This window comes from Vidua macroura, chromosome 2 (assembly GCF_024509145.1).
Source record: "Vidua macroura isolate BioBank_ID:100142 chromosome 2, ASM2450914v1, whole genome shotgun sequence".
NCBI lineage: Eukaryota > Metazoa > Chordata > Aves > Passeriformes > Viduidae > Vidua > Vidua macroura.
Window position 1 is genome coordinate 40914802 of NC_071572.1, and position 15488 is coordinate 40930289.

The 15488-nt window shown below is 34.3% G+C and overlaps 1 protein-coding gene across 2 annotated transcripts in view; it reads left to right on the plus strand.

Moving 5' to 3' along the window:
• Positions 1-15488, plus strand: part of UGGT2 (UDP-glucose glycoprotein glucosyltransferase 2) — a 75703-nt gene that overhangs the window by 25913 nt on the left and 34302 nt on the right. For both annotated transcript variants that reach the window (XM_053969466.1, XM_053969476.1), the window contains exons 10-20: positions 1110-1170; positions 3876-3967; positions 4921-5071; positions 6067-6186; positions 8355-8440; positions 9967-10102; positions 11628-11759; positions 12473-12637; positions 13086-13209; positions 13308-13406; positions 15234-15328. In XM_053969466.1, the coding sequence (XP_053825441.1) occupies positions 1110-1170; positions 3876-3967; positions 4921-5071; positions 6067-6186; positions 8355-8440; positions 9967-10102; positions 11628-11759; positions 12473-12637; positions 13086-13209; positions 13308-13406; positions 15234-15328 (1261 nt within the window). The remainder of the gene's footprint in view (positions 1-1109; positions 1171-3875; positions 3968-4920; positions 5072-6066; positions 6187-8354; positions 8441-9966; positions 10103-11627; positions 11760-12472; positions 12638-13085; positions 13210-13307; positions 13407-15233; positions 15329-15488) is intronic.

Genomic DNA, 15488 nt, shown 5'->3' on the forward strand with positions numbered 1-15488 from the left:
GTCTCTTTGGTCACCTGGAAAGCTTGAATAGTTATTTTAAAAAAAACTGATTTTATGTCTTATTTCTGACATATTGTGAGAAATGTGGAGTATACTAGCAAGATCTATTCTGAATCAGTTTCTTTGGGGGGAGGTGAGGATTTATATTATTAAATGCTTTATTTTCCACAAGTTTGGAACTGGCTTAGCAGAATCATTCTCAGTTTGCTTAGTTAACTTTCAGGTTTAATATTACTCCAGTTTTTCTTGAAGCCCCATACAAATTCACTAAAACATGTACAGTCCTGTTTTGAAAAAAAATGTTCATAAAGGCAACTAGAATATTTATTTTGGCATTTATCAGGACAGTCAGATTTAGGTTAATATGGTTTAGGTTTTTTTAAGACATGGAGAGATTAATTTGCCTCTGAAAGTGTTTTATGATAAGCCTGATAATTATAAACTTCACATACAATACACTGTGGCAGGGGAAGATAAAATAGTCATCCAGAGCATTCATCAAAGGTAAAAAAGACAAATCGATGTGTTACCTTCAACAGATGGAATGATTAAGGAAACTAAAACTTTGTCTATCTGTGAATGCTTAACATTTTCAAGGGTCTCTATCTGCAAATCTCTTTTTTCTAAGTCTCAGCTAATTTTAAAGGGGTCATTGTTTGCATGTTTTCCTTGCCTTTGTTAGACAAATCCATGGCTTTCCATGCTGTAAAGTTAAGTACCATGGAGACAGTAATATTAACTTAAAATATGCAAATATGGTATGTATTCAGGTAATAATTTAGATGACCAAACTACTTACTTTTTTACAATATACATCTAGAAAAACAAGCCATGAGGAAAGATTGAGAGTGGTAAAAAATACATTGATGATATTACTGCAAAAAAAAACCCTAGCCCAAATGTGAAATGTGGGTTTACTAGAGTAAAACAGAACTATATTTGTCTTAAATATTCAGAATTTATGATACTGCATTACTCTTCTTTTTAAGATTTAATTACATTCTTCAGTTACAGTGCATTGGTTGTTTAATTAAAATACCAATTACATATAAAATAATGCTTTTTTAAAAATACAGTGGTTGAGTGATACAAATATTTTGTTTTAACAGATCACTTACAAGAGTACTCATAGACAAGAAAATGCAAAATGAAATAGAAGAAAATCAGAAGGTTTGTTTTTATTTCTTCAGATGGATATTTGAACTACTGTTATATTGCTGCTTTTGGAGATTTTTTTTTTACTGTAGCAACTTTCACAGGTTTTGTTAAAGAAAAAGACCTAATTGTTCTAAAATCTGTTGTGAGACAGGTAACATTTAAATATGTAATTCAAGTATTTCACTTTCTGCTATTCGTGAACCTTTCTCCATTCTCTCTTTAGGTTTTACAGAATTAGGCAAGGCCAAACAGTTTTCATGGAGTGTTGAGTTGAGTCACAGATTGTGTGCTGGGAAAGCAAAATAGGTATCAGTTACTTTTTCTATGGCTCTGGTGTTGAATCTAAGCCTGCTGCTTATGTTATGGTCAACAAATGCGAACTTTGAGCTTTTCACACTCTCAGAATCACACATGCAGCTATTCTGCAAGGTGGTTTGAACATCACTTGTGGCAGATGGTGGTTTTGTTTTCATCCTTGATTCACTGCATCATTTGTGCCTTGTACCGTGTGAGGAGTCCCTGGTGCTGTGATTTTGACTGATCTGAGATTTGTTTTGAGATACCAGTCAATATTTGTTAAATTCATTATGTCTGTCTCTGTTCAGTTTGGATTTTTTCTTTCACATTGAGTGTGCAGGTGAATGTTAGGCACCATTCTTGTAGGACTGGTCATGTGGCATGACATCAATGACTGGTCAGATGAAATGATCGGGAGAAGTATCTTAAAATTTGGATCTGAAACAAATTACAATGGATATGTGTGGTTGGTCAGCTGAATCACTCCTATGATTCCATTAATGTATTAGCTACATTAAGTGGATTTTATGCACCTATCACACAGTTTTAGTTTCATGTGAGGTCACATCCTTCCTGTACTCTAAAGGCCTTTAGGCAGCTAAAAGCTAAAATTTGTTGAATTAAAGTGAAGAAACTTCCTGAACACTGCTGCTTTAGCACAATAAATTGTCATATGCATTCTTGAACTGCAGTACATCCATCTAGCAGCGGGAGAGATATGATCCCATGCTGTGTGTAACTGGATGATTCCCTCTCAAGATAATGAAAGTTGAATAGGAAATGCAACGGGAGGAAATAAAGTTATTAAAAGTGAAAGACATGTGATGATTTAGGTGTAATGAGTTGATACCTAAGCAAGAAATAGACAAAGAACTGCTATAGATAAAAGAAAAAAGTAAAATCTCATTAAACTGAACTCACAACTTACAATGCAATAATTTGCTGAAGTTTAACAAGAAAATACTACATGAATATTATCAGCCTTAAATTCTAGTGTTGGATACCTAAATACTCCTTCCATCAACGTTTTTATGACAAAGTCGATGCACTTCTAGACAATAAAATATCTAGCATCAAAATTGTATTAAGAATCTTAACTCTGATTTATCAGTATCTGTCAAGAAGATGGAGCCAGGCTCTTCTCTGTGGTGCTGAGCAATAGGACAAGAGGCAACAGGCAAAAACTGATGAGTTGGGAAGTTCCACCTGAACATGAGGCAGAACTTCCTTACTTTGTGAGTGACTGAGCACTAGAACAGATTGCCCAGAAAGGTTGTGGAGTATCCCTCACTGGAGATATTCAAGAATGCATATCTGAACACTATCCTGTGCAATGTGCTTTAGGATGACCTTGTTTTGGGAGGGAGATTGGACCAGATGACACACTGTGATCCCTTCCAACCTTAACCATTCTGTAATTCAGCTCAGTTCTTTTCCTATTTGCATTTCCTACTTACATTTAACTGTGTGAAAGTAACCACCCGGCTTTACATGAATGATACCATTTTCAATGTTCTCTCATTTTTGCTCTCATTTGTCCAGTTACAGGCTTATATCAGGAGTGCTATACTGAGCTTGAGTTGCTGCTGTAGGCATGTTTTTCTAAAAGTACATTTTTTTGTTCACACTTACTTTGTTTAGCAAGTGGGAGCTAAATTGGAAGAAAAAATACATCTTCTGTATTTTTTGTGTTTTCTCTGTTGGGAATTCAGGCAGATCTGCAAATCTGACTGCTCCTTCTGTCATGGGTTCTACTGCTGTTTCTCCTGTCACTTATCTTGCTACAGACTGAACGATGTTGTGCCTCAGAGCTCTCTGTAGGAAAATGATAATAGATGCTTTACTCCCTAAATACCACCTTCCTCTTGTATTTGTTTATGGTGGATCTTTTTTGTTCTTTGCCAAACAAAGATACGCTATCCTTTTCTCTCTGTGTTCTTTCCATGGTCCCTTTGTTAGACAAGATTTTAAGTTTCTAGTCCATTTTTCCTAATTCCCTGAAACAATTCAACTACAAGTTTTTCAGAATTGAGAGATATTAAGTCATTGAGAAAGCTGGTTTCAAGTGGAGGGACACATGTAAGGTTTCCCTTTGCTGTGTGGATGTATAGAAATAATTTTAAAACTTCAAGTTGTATTTCTGTATGTGTGTATTTTTACTTTCTGTTGGCAAACACTGAGAATGTGTCCTTTTCTCTGCCTTGTATGGGTAGGTTGTTTTCATTTGTATCTGTACATCTCAAGTATATTAAATAGCACTCATAAAATATGTGGTCATTATTTTTTCCAACACACAGATAAAAGAAGACATTGTGTGGAAAAGATTTGATATGTCTGTTTCGCAGAATTGCTTAAGGGTGTTTATATATGTTATTATAGACATAGACCTAAATAAATAAGTGGTACTTTTTACTTTTTAGCATTTCCATGAAACACTTGGAATTCAACCTGGAGAAGCACGTTTATTTCTAAATGGCCTTCATATTGACCTGGATTTTCAAGATCCCTTTAGGTAAGATGTACATGTTGTTTGAAGGTCACAGACTTACTTATAATACTGGGGAGTTGTGCTCCTGGTCATAATCTCATCTGTTGCATTTTTGGGGCAAGGAGTGTTCCAGTGGGAGGAATACTGATTTACAGTGGTTTTGCTTAGAGTATGGCCATTATATAAGTAGTTGAGAATAACCTTTTCTCTTGGAATATATTTTCTAATTTGCTTATAATTTTACAACTCACCATGTAAAATTAATTTGGAAATGGAAGGAATCTAACGTGTGCTTGTAAAAAGACTGTTTTCCTGATTTTTAAGTAACAGGGATATGAAAGCGTTACTTTCACAAAGTCACAAGGTCTTGCCAGCTGTGTTCTGCTGTGGAGTACTTCAGGGGGATTTTATTCTCAAATTTGAATTTTCAGATTGCAGCAGATGTTCCAGAGTCCTATTGGGTCTTCTGGGAGGTTTTAGGGTATGGCTGTGTGTTTCCTCTATGCTAAGTTCTGCCATGATACAGGCTTGGAGTTCATCTGTGTCTCCATTAATTGCTTGCTTCTGTATTCACGTGCAAAGCTGCTTCTTAGAGCACCCCAGCTTGGATTTTGGCATCAGGCAGGACAGTGCAGCAAAAAAGCTTTTGCTCTGCTGTCCTGCCACTTCTTACTAAAGATGGATAAAATTGCGTTGTATAAAATAGATCTAAATGAATAAAAGAATTGTATAATCTGTTGTAATTATGTTTTGAAATAAGTTAGAGGCATAGTGTTATTAACTGATGTTGTTTTAAACATTAGGCTGTGGGAGAATATAAAGAGAAAACATTCCTAAGACTATTAACATGAAGATTGTTTTTAGTTTTAAAAATAATTTTTATGTCAAGATAATATGTCAAAATAATTTTTATGTCAAAATAATTTTTATGACAAGAGATCTTTGTAGACATTATGTACTTTATCTCCCTGAAAAAGCATTTTAGATACTCTTAAACTAGAAGGAAAAGTGATGCATGGCCTTCATGAACTTGGAATCAAAGGAGAGACCCTGAGTAAATTTATGAGGTTGCATGTGCATCCTACAGATAATAATTATGCACTAGATATTCGTCACTCTTCAATAATAGTAAGTACATAAAGTTATTTTCTTAGAGATTACATCTTTGATAATTCTCTGTAAGAAACAGTTTTCCTTTTTTTTTACCTCAGTTGAAATACTCTGCATAAGGCCATATATCAATTAGCAGTTCAAAATGTTTTCAAGGGTAATATCCCCTCAATATTTTTGAGTAATTTTCTCTAGTTTATACCTTATTAAAATATTAAGATATAGGGTGTTTAAAGGAAAAGAAAAATATATTTAGAGTAGTTGAACACTCCAAACCATAGAATTTGCCTTTTATAGCAATTAATGTAGCTATGTAATATTACATAATATCTCATATTAAACAAGACTTCTAAGTGTACTTTACAAGTATGATAAGTGAATTTTGGGCCACTTAAATATATTACTTCTAGCTGTCCAATGACTGTGATTTTTACCCTTCTTCAAAATTTACACAGGTTTCATTACAAAGGTTATACACCAGGGGAAAAGGCACAAACCAAAACCACTACAGCACTAAAATTTTTTTTTTTTGTATATGAAAGAGCCACATTTCACTCTTCTGTTTGCCCCAGCTTGTACAGAAAGGACTAGAAGAATGAATCAGCCACATGTTAATTGGCTATTTTGATGTATCTAAACTTCTGTTGCTGCAGTCTGAAGATAAATATTGTGCTTGGATTACAAGATGGTTGTGCTGTGTTACACACATCTGTGTGATACATCGTTATGATGTTTGCATTGTGAAAGTAATATTCACCGTTAAAAAAAACTGGTTTTATTCACATCCTCATACACAGCACTAATGATCCATTTTCCTTTTCCATCCAGTATTAGTTGTATTGTGTACTGCAGATAAAAACAGTTTGATTAAAAAGAAAAAACAAAGATAAAATTTAGAAGCTATTTCCTGTTATTATTTAAGAAAAGGGAGACATTTTATAGTATTATTATGCCCACATATTTTTCTCAGTGTTCAATGCATGTTTTCTAAATGGCAGCCTTTTTTGTTTTAGTGGATTAATAATATAGAACAAGATCACAGCTATAGCACATGGCCTGCAAGCTATCAGGAACTGCTAAAACCCTCATTTCCTGGATTTTTACATGAGATTAGACGCAATTTATATAATTTGGTAAGTTTGGAGAACCTTGGGTTTTTTGCATACTGTATATGTTAATATGTGGGCAGACAGTTTATTAAAAAATACACATGCTGGATTTATTGTTAAGTTTTCTATGTGGATCTGCTAAGAGTAGTGAATACTGCTTTATCTAGTGAGTCATAGGGGGTTATTAGTTTGATTTGCAGATGGATTTGGACACAGTTTTGTGAAGAGTTTTTATGTTCCTTTCCATGTTACGCATAGAAAATTCACTACTATCAAAGCATGAGGGAAGGTAATGATAGCTGTCCATGGTTTAGAGATGATAAACTGAGGTACAAAGAATTTAAGTTATAAAGCATGCTAATTATTAATGTCTTGTAGCTTAATTTTTCCTCTGTAAATAGGATTCTGTATCACCTAGTAAGCTAGGGAAGCAGCAATTGCTGATTTAATTTAGAATTACAAAAGGTAATTCTACAAACCGTAGAATCATAAAGTGGTTTGGGTTGTAATGGACCATTAAAGGTTACCTAGTCCAGCTCTCCTGCAATGACCAAAACTTCATCCAGCCTGTTCTTTAACAATTTAAATGGTGGTCCGTCCACAGCTTCTCTGAGCAACCAGTTCCACTGAGACACCTGTGGTGTCTCACCATCCTCACTTCTTCATATTCAGTCAAAATCTGCCCTCTTTTAGTTTAAAACTAAAAACTCTTGTTGTATCACTACAATGTCTCTACTACTTGTAAAAAAACCCTCTCCTTCCTGTAAGTCTCCCTATACACACAGGAGAAGTGCTCCAGATTCTGATTATTTTTGTGGACCCTTCTTTGGACCCACTTGAGGTCCATGTCTTTCCTGTGCTGGGAACCCCAGAGCTAGATGCAGCACTCCAGGGTGGGTCTCACCATGGCACAGGGACAGAATCCCCTCCTTTGCCCTGCTGCCCATGCTGCTTTGGATGCAGCCCAGGACACATTTGGCTTTCTGGCCTATGAGTGCACACTGCCAGCTCAAGTCCAGCCTCTCATCCACCAGCAACCCCCAAGTCCTTCTTGGCAGGGCTGTTCTCGATCTGTTCATCCCTCAGCCTGTGTTGATAAACAAGGAGTTGCCCCAGCCTAGATGCAGCACTTTGTACTTGGCCTTGTTGAAACTCGTGAGGTTCCCACGGACACACTTCTTGAGCTTGTCCAGGTCCCTCTGAATGGTTTCCCATCCTTCATGTGTGTCAGCTGCACCATTCAGCTTGGTGTCCTCTGCAAAGCTGTTGAAGGTACACTTGATCCCTTTGTCTTTGATATAGTTGCTTGAAGTGATGCAAAGTTTGTGTGTAAAAAGACAATGAAAATACCATCAATAGATAATAAGAAAGTGTATGTTTATAATGAAGTGTAAGATGTGTAATATGAAATAGATTGCATTGCGTATTCAGGGTTAAATAAAAGAGCTGTATTATAGAAATCTATGACACACCATTTCAATATCATCTGAAGGGGGGCATTCAAAATTTTTAAAGTTACTCTTCCTTATTTCAGCTACTGTAGCAAATTTGATGAATTGTAAGGGAAGTTTGCAGTGCAAAGTTGAATAAATGAGGTCCAATTAAATCTACATAAGGATAACTTGCCTATGCAGACACATGCTTTAGATTCTATGCATGCCTGAAAGATCTGAGTTTATGCTCTAAGCTACACTAAGTGAAAGGGTGACTACAAAGATAGGTGAGACAGGAAGGAAGAAATCTTCCCAAAAGCTCAATTATTTACTTCAAGTTTTTGGCAAAAATATTGTTGATTTATTTTTGTTTGGTTTTCACAACAGAAGAGAGTTTGTTAAAAGGTGTAACAGAAAAATCAGCTTTTTATCTTTCTAAAATAAATATGGAATTTATTAATAAAAGCAGAATAATGTCACAGAGTCTTTCAAAGGAGGACAGCTGGATGGATCACTTGGTTTGAAGTTCAGTGAATGGTTAAATCCTGTTTTCACCGTTTGATCCAAATTCCTTAATTCTGATGTTATTTTCATTTATAGTCTTATTGTTTTCTTAAAATGAAAGCTTTAAAAAATTGAAAACAGCTGGGGCATACAGTTCCTTTGGAAATGTATGTTCTTGTGTTAGAATTAGATGAAGAAAAAATTAAAACAGATGAAGAATAACTATTGGATGCCTGATACATTTTTTCTTCTTAGGTACTTTTTCTTGATCCTGTCCAAGAAGATACTGGTGATTATATGAAGCTGGCAGAATTATTCTATCATCATGATGTACCACTTAGGTAAGGAAAACTGCAAGTCTTGAGGAAAAATCTTTAAATAATGATTCTTTCCTTTTTTCTTCTTCATCTTCTGTTCTACTAGACAAGGATATGAATTCAGGTTAAATCCAATGTAACAACATTCTAATAAGGCACATTGGTTACCCATTTGTGTCAAGCTTACTCAGGTATTAAGTATTCTTAAGCAAATAGATTGCAAGGTATAACATACCTGAGTGTGTGTAAAATGAACTGCAAAAGTCTGATAAATTTTTTTTATCTTGTGAAAGAGTCCCACTGGGTGCCCTTGCAAAGTTGCATTCTAATAAAAATATTCGTTATGTAAAACATTATTTCAGGGAATTTTTAAAATTCAGTTCTTTCAATTGTGATTGCTTTATTTAATGTTGTTTTGATATATACACTTAAAGACCATAGTGAGATTATCCTCATTGAGTTTTGAATTTCTGAAAGTGAACATCATTTTTGAGAGAGAGAGACACTTCTGAGGAAGAGTCTGGTTGATCTGAGATACATAATTGTAAAAAAAATGAGTTGGTCTCAGAAATGGCTGTTTATTTGCAGTTTATAAAAGAAGGATATCTAATGTTCAGCAAGATTAACTGCATGTTAAATATTTAAAATACTCCTGTTAAATGGCTTTTTGTGTCCTCAATAAATTACAGGTGTTTAATTTTGCTTTAAAATTTTACTAGTTCTCATCTTTTTTTGTAGTTGTTTTTCTTAATTTTTTATCATTCAATTACAAAAGCATAATGAAAGACAGGTCGCAGTGTTCTGTGTGTCTTCTCAGAAAGTTTTGGGTTGGAAGTGACCATTAAAGATAGTATGGCTTAGTCTCAGTCCAGCTTTTTATATGAAAAATGGTATCAGTGCACCACCTCCAGTAGGCCCTTTTACCTCCAAAGCCTCATATTCCTTTGGGTTTTCTTTCAATTAATGGAAATGTAGGGATTAGTAGTAGAGGTGTTTAAAACTGATATAAGTGGAAAATGAATGGCAGTGGAAGGCCCAGAAGGTTAAAAAGGCCAGAGAAGGGCTAGTAGGAGTGGCACACACTGATGATGGGACATCAGTACCCCAGCACATCTTCATGCCTCTACTCAAGATATCTCTGTGAGGAAAAATAAGACAGGCAATGCCCAGACTAAAACAAAGACTTGAGTCATTAAGAGATGATGGCAGCAAGGTAAAGAATCAAAACCTTCATATAGGTAAGGAGAGAAAGTAGTGTGATTAAACCCTATTGACTCGCAGAAATCTTAATTATTGTCAGCTGTAAAAGGTATATGTAAAGTCAGTACATAGCTGGTAACCTAAGCATACCGTAGAGGTGATGAAGGATGCCTGGCTGGTATCCTGTGTCAGCACACAGTCATAGGAACACCACCCAGCTACAGGGTTTTTATGTCTGTGTGCTGGGCAGATCACTTGAATGCAAACATTTGGTTCTTCCATGTTTGTATTAGAATTTTTTTGAAGCAGATATTGTGTTAAAATGTATGATCTTTTTCTTTTTTTTATAGAATTGGAATTGTTTTTATTCTAAGTACAAAAGAAGAAATTGATGGAAATGAAGATGCTGGAGTAGCTCTTTGGAGAACTTTTAATTACATTGCAGAGGAATCTGACACCTCTCAGGCCTTTACATCGATAATTAACGTTCGTTCTTTCACAAGAAATCATCTATTTACTTCTGGTTTATAATTTATTAATAGTTAGGATCTTGCTACCTTGTGATAACATGAGATGTATGCATTTACTTTATGCAGAAATTAAGTATTAAAAGCATGTATAACATTAATAGTCTATAGAATTATTTGCAGAAATACCTTCATCTTGCAGAAACCAATTTTCTCTTGTAATTTTGCCTATCACCAGGCTTCCTTCAATAATATAAAGAAGTAGATGCATGCCTTGCAGATTTTAGTATTAAGAAAAATTATTCTGTATTATTTGTGTTAACGTAATGGGCATGTCTTTGTGTTCTGTGTCTTTTGGAGTACAGGGATTTTAATGTCACTTTGGCAGTCCTATAAGATTTGAAAAGCCCTTTCTTATTGTCCAGTGTAGGAAGTGAAACAGTAAGATAATTTCTTTTCTTTGGTCATGCTTGAGCTGTCCATGGGTGCAGAAAACATAGAAGTACTCCAAGCTTGCAGCTTAATGAGACAGGTTAATGCAGATTCTCATAAGACAGGAATTTCAGAGATGAGAGGTGAATGGAGGAGAAATAAGGTGAGCCATCTATATAGAGGCTCTGTGGGTAGAAGTTAGAGAATATGGTATTTATACATAACAATTTTACTTCAGTTTGTTTTCTGGTTTTATGTTTAGTGCTTAGAAAATATCATGGTGTCACGGATAAACTTACAGAGCTTAAGATTAAAGGAATTGAAGTAACTAGGAATACCTTGGAAGAGAAATCACAAATGTTAGGGAGCTGACATACATGGGTAACAATTATCCATGACTAGATAAAAAAAATATAATTTACAGTGTGCTCTTTAAAATGTTGTATTCCTCTCTTTACTTTGTTTCCTTATATAAAAAGGTGGGATGATAAATATAATTGAAAGATAACAAAAGCAGAAGCGATAAAATAAAGTTTGAGCTATTCAGAGCTATAGAGGAAAATATTGTTCCTCATTTGAAGAGAAATGAATAATTCTCACTTCAGATTTTTATTGTATGTTTGATGAAAGTAATAAAATATCATTCTATGAAATAAAATAATGGTAAGGAAAAATTATCACTGTAGAAAAAAGTATCACTGACTGGTTTAGGCTTGGATTAATATGGATTCAGGTAACTACTTATGTTAGTTAGTTTATAGAGAGAATTTAGATTACCTCTTCAATTAGTAGAGAGAAATAACCATTCACATTTAGCTCACATAGGTGTATTTCTTTGGCTACTTCAGATTTAGACAAAAGGTATAATAATAGATCAGTCAGAACAGTGCTTTAATAAAAAATCATGCATATGTGCAATGGTGATAATTACTAAAGCAGTATAAAAATTGCAGTACAGCAATAAAAGCAATATGAAATTATAACAGTATAAAATTTGCTAGTGCACTATAAAAGATTATACTTATTTATTATTTATTTACTTCTATTAATTTTATCAAGTTGTTTGACAATTTACTACATTTTTTAATTTCCTTCGGTTATAATTCTTACAGATGTACCATGAGGTGAAAGATGGAAATGTTCTGACAGTAGATGATGTGAAACATGTTCTTAGGAGTGAGTACCCCCGTGCTGATGTTCAGAGTATCCTGGATGTTCATTCTGAATATGATGAAGGGAGGAAGGTACGTTGAGAGCTCTGCTGAGTAAGAAATACTGCAGTGTATACAACTCGATGCATTTACTAAGCTGAAGGATTGCTAAATGTTAAAGCAAGTAAATACGGCACCTTGGAGTCAAATTTTTCTTCAGCCACCATTCAGTCATTAATGGAAATGTTGTAAAGGTTTCTTCATTACTACTCTCACTATGAAAATTTACTTTTGCCTGCTGCTTTCAGGAGCCACAAGTATTTTTCTAGTAGATGTGTCAAGGGGTCTCTCTTGAATTCTGCTTTCTTATCAAATAAAGCTTGACTTACAAACATAAAAACGTTTTGACGTTTTTTTAGGGGTCTTTCTTTGGTAAAAACAGCTTTGACTGTCTCAGGGTTCTTCTCTGATGTTATTTGCTTAATTTTTATTTTTATTTTAAAATAAAAGAATAAGCTAAGAATGTTAAGCAAAATAAAAGACAATATCTCAGCAAGATAATAAAGCAAAAGTTCACAACAAAGTATATGGATCTATAATTTCCTTTGTCATTCTGTTTGACAAATTAGTCCCATCTGTCCTGTTAGGTTTCCAAATGCTTTCTGTTTTGTCCCTGCCACTCTTGACAAGGTGTGACAGTGAAGAGTGCTTGGAGATTAGAGTTCATCCTCTCTTGATACTAGTTTCATTTTTTACTACAGTCAGCCACAGTCTCTTTAATCCTGTGATATTTCTGATTTGATCAGGCAGGAGCAACCTTTTATAAGAAGAGTGGCCTGGGCCCGCTGCCTCAAGCGCTGTTTAATGGCGTGCCCTTTCCCAGAGAGGAGATGGATGCGGCAGAGCTGGAGACGCTTATTCTTCAGAGGATTTTTGATGCCACCGGCTTTTTCCAGCGGGCAGTGTTCATGGTATGCTTAACATTTCTGAACGAGTGCAAGATATGAGGTATTTGACAGTAAATTGTTTCAGTCATGTTTATATATTATGGTTTTTTATAATGAGATGGCTTGAAATTAGTGATATCATGCCTGCAATTACGTTGTTACAATCATTTGTAGTCATGGTTTTGAAAGAATGTATTGAAATTATTCAAGGCTGAAAGATCAGCTAAGCATATAGTCATTATATGGAATTTTTCAACCAGAAATGAGAATGTACTGCAATTTTTCATTGAAAAATATATCTGATATTTTGAAATGCTGTCCGTGTGACATTTATATGGTTTTGACCTGACATTGTCCATAACTTGGTGTGTATAGAAACTTTAAGCTCAATTGAAAGATTGTACAAATATTTGGTCTTTGTCTTGAAAATCTGTCTTAAAAGTACAGATCTTAAATTTTTCTGTTACTCCAGGGTTTGTTAGATGATCATGTAAGTGCAGTGGATTTTCTTATGGATCAGAACAATGTAGTTTCCTGTATAAACCCCCATATTCTTGGAGCAGAAAGAAGATACATACATTTCAGATCCGCTTCTGGTAACTCCTTTTCTCGGATATTGTTGTGATTTGCGGGTTTATTTTTGGTTTTGTTTTTGTATTTTAAAGTCTAATACTTTGTGTTTTACATTATGCAGTTCCATTTCATGTGGAAGACTTCTCTACTTTCTCGTTTTTGGACTCACAAGATAAAAGTGCTGTAATTTCAGATAATATGAAGTATTTAACGAAAAAAGGTAATTAATTTTCTCTATAGGTTATCTATCTGTCTGTATATGACTATTACAAATTGTAAAAATTTACCAGTAAAATATCCCACGTAAGTCAATATTCCAAGGATTCCCTGTAAATTAAATATTTCTCCATATACCAATATCTTCTTTCAGGAAGCAGAGTATATCCGAATATTATAAACATAAATTATAATTAACAAGGTAATTAGTTATTGTAACTTTGAACTGGGGTGGATGTTGTGGCTAGTTGTTTTTGTTTTACAAACATGAGGTTAAAAAGCTTTAAAAGACTTTTGCAACTTTGAAGGTAGACTCAGCTTCTATATATATGGTTTTACTTGACGATATTGAAGTCTGGTTTTCAAGTGACTCTTACTTGCAGCATTGTCAAGTGCAGAATATAGAGTTTGTATGTTTATACCAAAAGTAGGTATTTCTAAATTTAAGGAATGATTTATAATGTTTCTAATTTATTAACATTAAGTATCTAATTTATTAACATTAAGACATTAACCCTCTAGTTAGATAATTTAATTTTGCTGAATGAGCCTTTGTTTCTCTATAGAAAATAAATAAAATTTATATTCTGATAAATTATAACTAATTTATAGATTTTGTCTTTGTTAAAACTAAAATGTTTTGTACATTTCAAATGCTTTTTGATAAAATGTTCTCATTGCGTATGCAAGTACTTTTCCTTGAGTGAGAAGAAATTACCACAATGGGGTCATAATTCTGCATGGAATTTTACAATAGTCCGTGCTTTATGAAACAGCTGCTCATTTACATCAGTCCATCAAGGGACACAATAACCCTGTTAATAAAGTACTTTCTTTCAGTGATTTTTATGTGGTATTTACAGAGTTTTAATTAATTCATTATCAGAAAGAAATGCCAAACACTTAAATGTCTTTAAAATAAATTTATTTGACTCTTTGATTTGACTATTTGATTCTATGTCTACAACCACAGGGACATCCGAGTCAACTGTCAAATGAGTGGCTTTCAATCTGTAGGATTATTTCTAAGATTGAGATCTCTTGTGTAACATGTGTGACCTTTAAGCTGGAACCTATATTTCAAATCTCTCTCCCCAGTGTGTTTCTCTAGACCACAGCAACAATTAATAATAACCTTTTCCTAGCATCTCACTAGAACCCTGGAAAATTTCTGTCCTTATGCATTATGTTTTAGGGGATGTATGGTAGACCTGAGTAGACTGATATTCTTCTACAGATAATTTTGCAGAATTTTTCACCCACCATTCCTCTTCTGTGACAAGTAAAGAGCAGGAAACCATAGAGCAAGAAAAACAGAAATTACCTGCATGTACACTCACATAGTAGTTTACTTTCCTTGAACTGTATTTAGTATATTCCCATTTGTGTCCAGAAATTATAAGATTTTTCCTGCCTTTATTTGAAGGACTTTCCTTTGCTGCCAGGGAAAATTACTGGCTTAGTTTATGTGGTCCTGTAAGTACTTAATTCTTTTCATTTCTGGCTATATGATCATTCTTCATCAAATGTTCACAAGTAACCTCTGGTAAAGCAGGAACTAATTATTTAGGGCCCTCTTGTTTCAATGCTGAAACAATGGATCAGCTCTTTTAGTCTCTCTCTCTCCTATTAATGTGATAAATTGCCTTCTAAGAATCTTATTTCAATTCAGAGGGCAAAAGATTCTGATGTGGCAAAGATTATTCTTACAGGTGAAGTCAGCAGTCAAACATACGCATGAATTTAGAAATGACAAACCAAATTAATTTGTTTTTCATTAGTCATGAGGAGATTCTCCAGAACATAAAACAGGATTATCTTTAATTTTCAGATGAAGATGCATTGTATGCTGTTACTGTCTGGATTGTTGCTGATTTTGATAAGCCAGCTGGTAGACAACTGCTTTCTAATGCCTTGAAAAGCCTGGTGAGTTTTTAGCAGATTTTATTAAAATAGTTATTATGAATATGTTGTTAACAACTCTCTTTGCACTTTAAAGTCATACTCTTAAATAAAAATGTAGCAACTTTATTGCTGGTCAAATGTAGCCCAGAATGTTACCTGGAAGGACTTTGGGATACTGCCT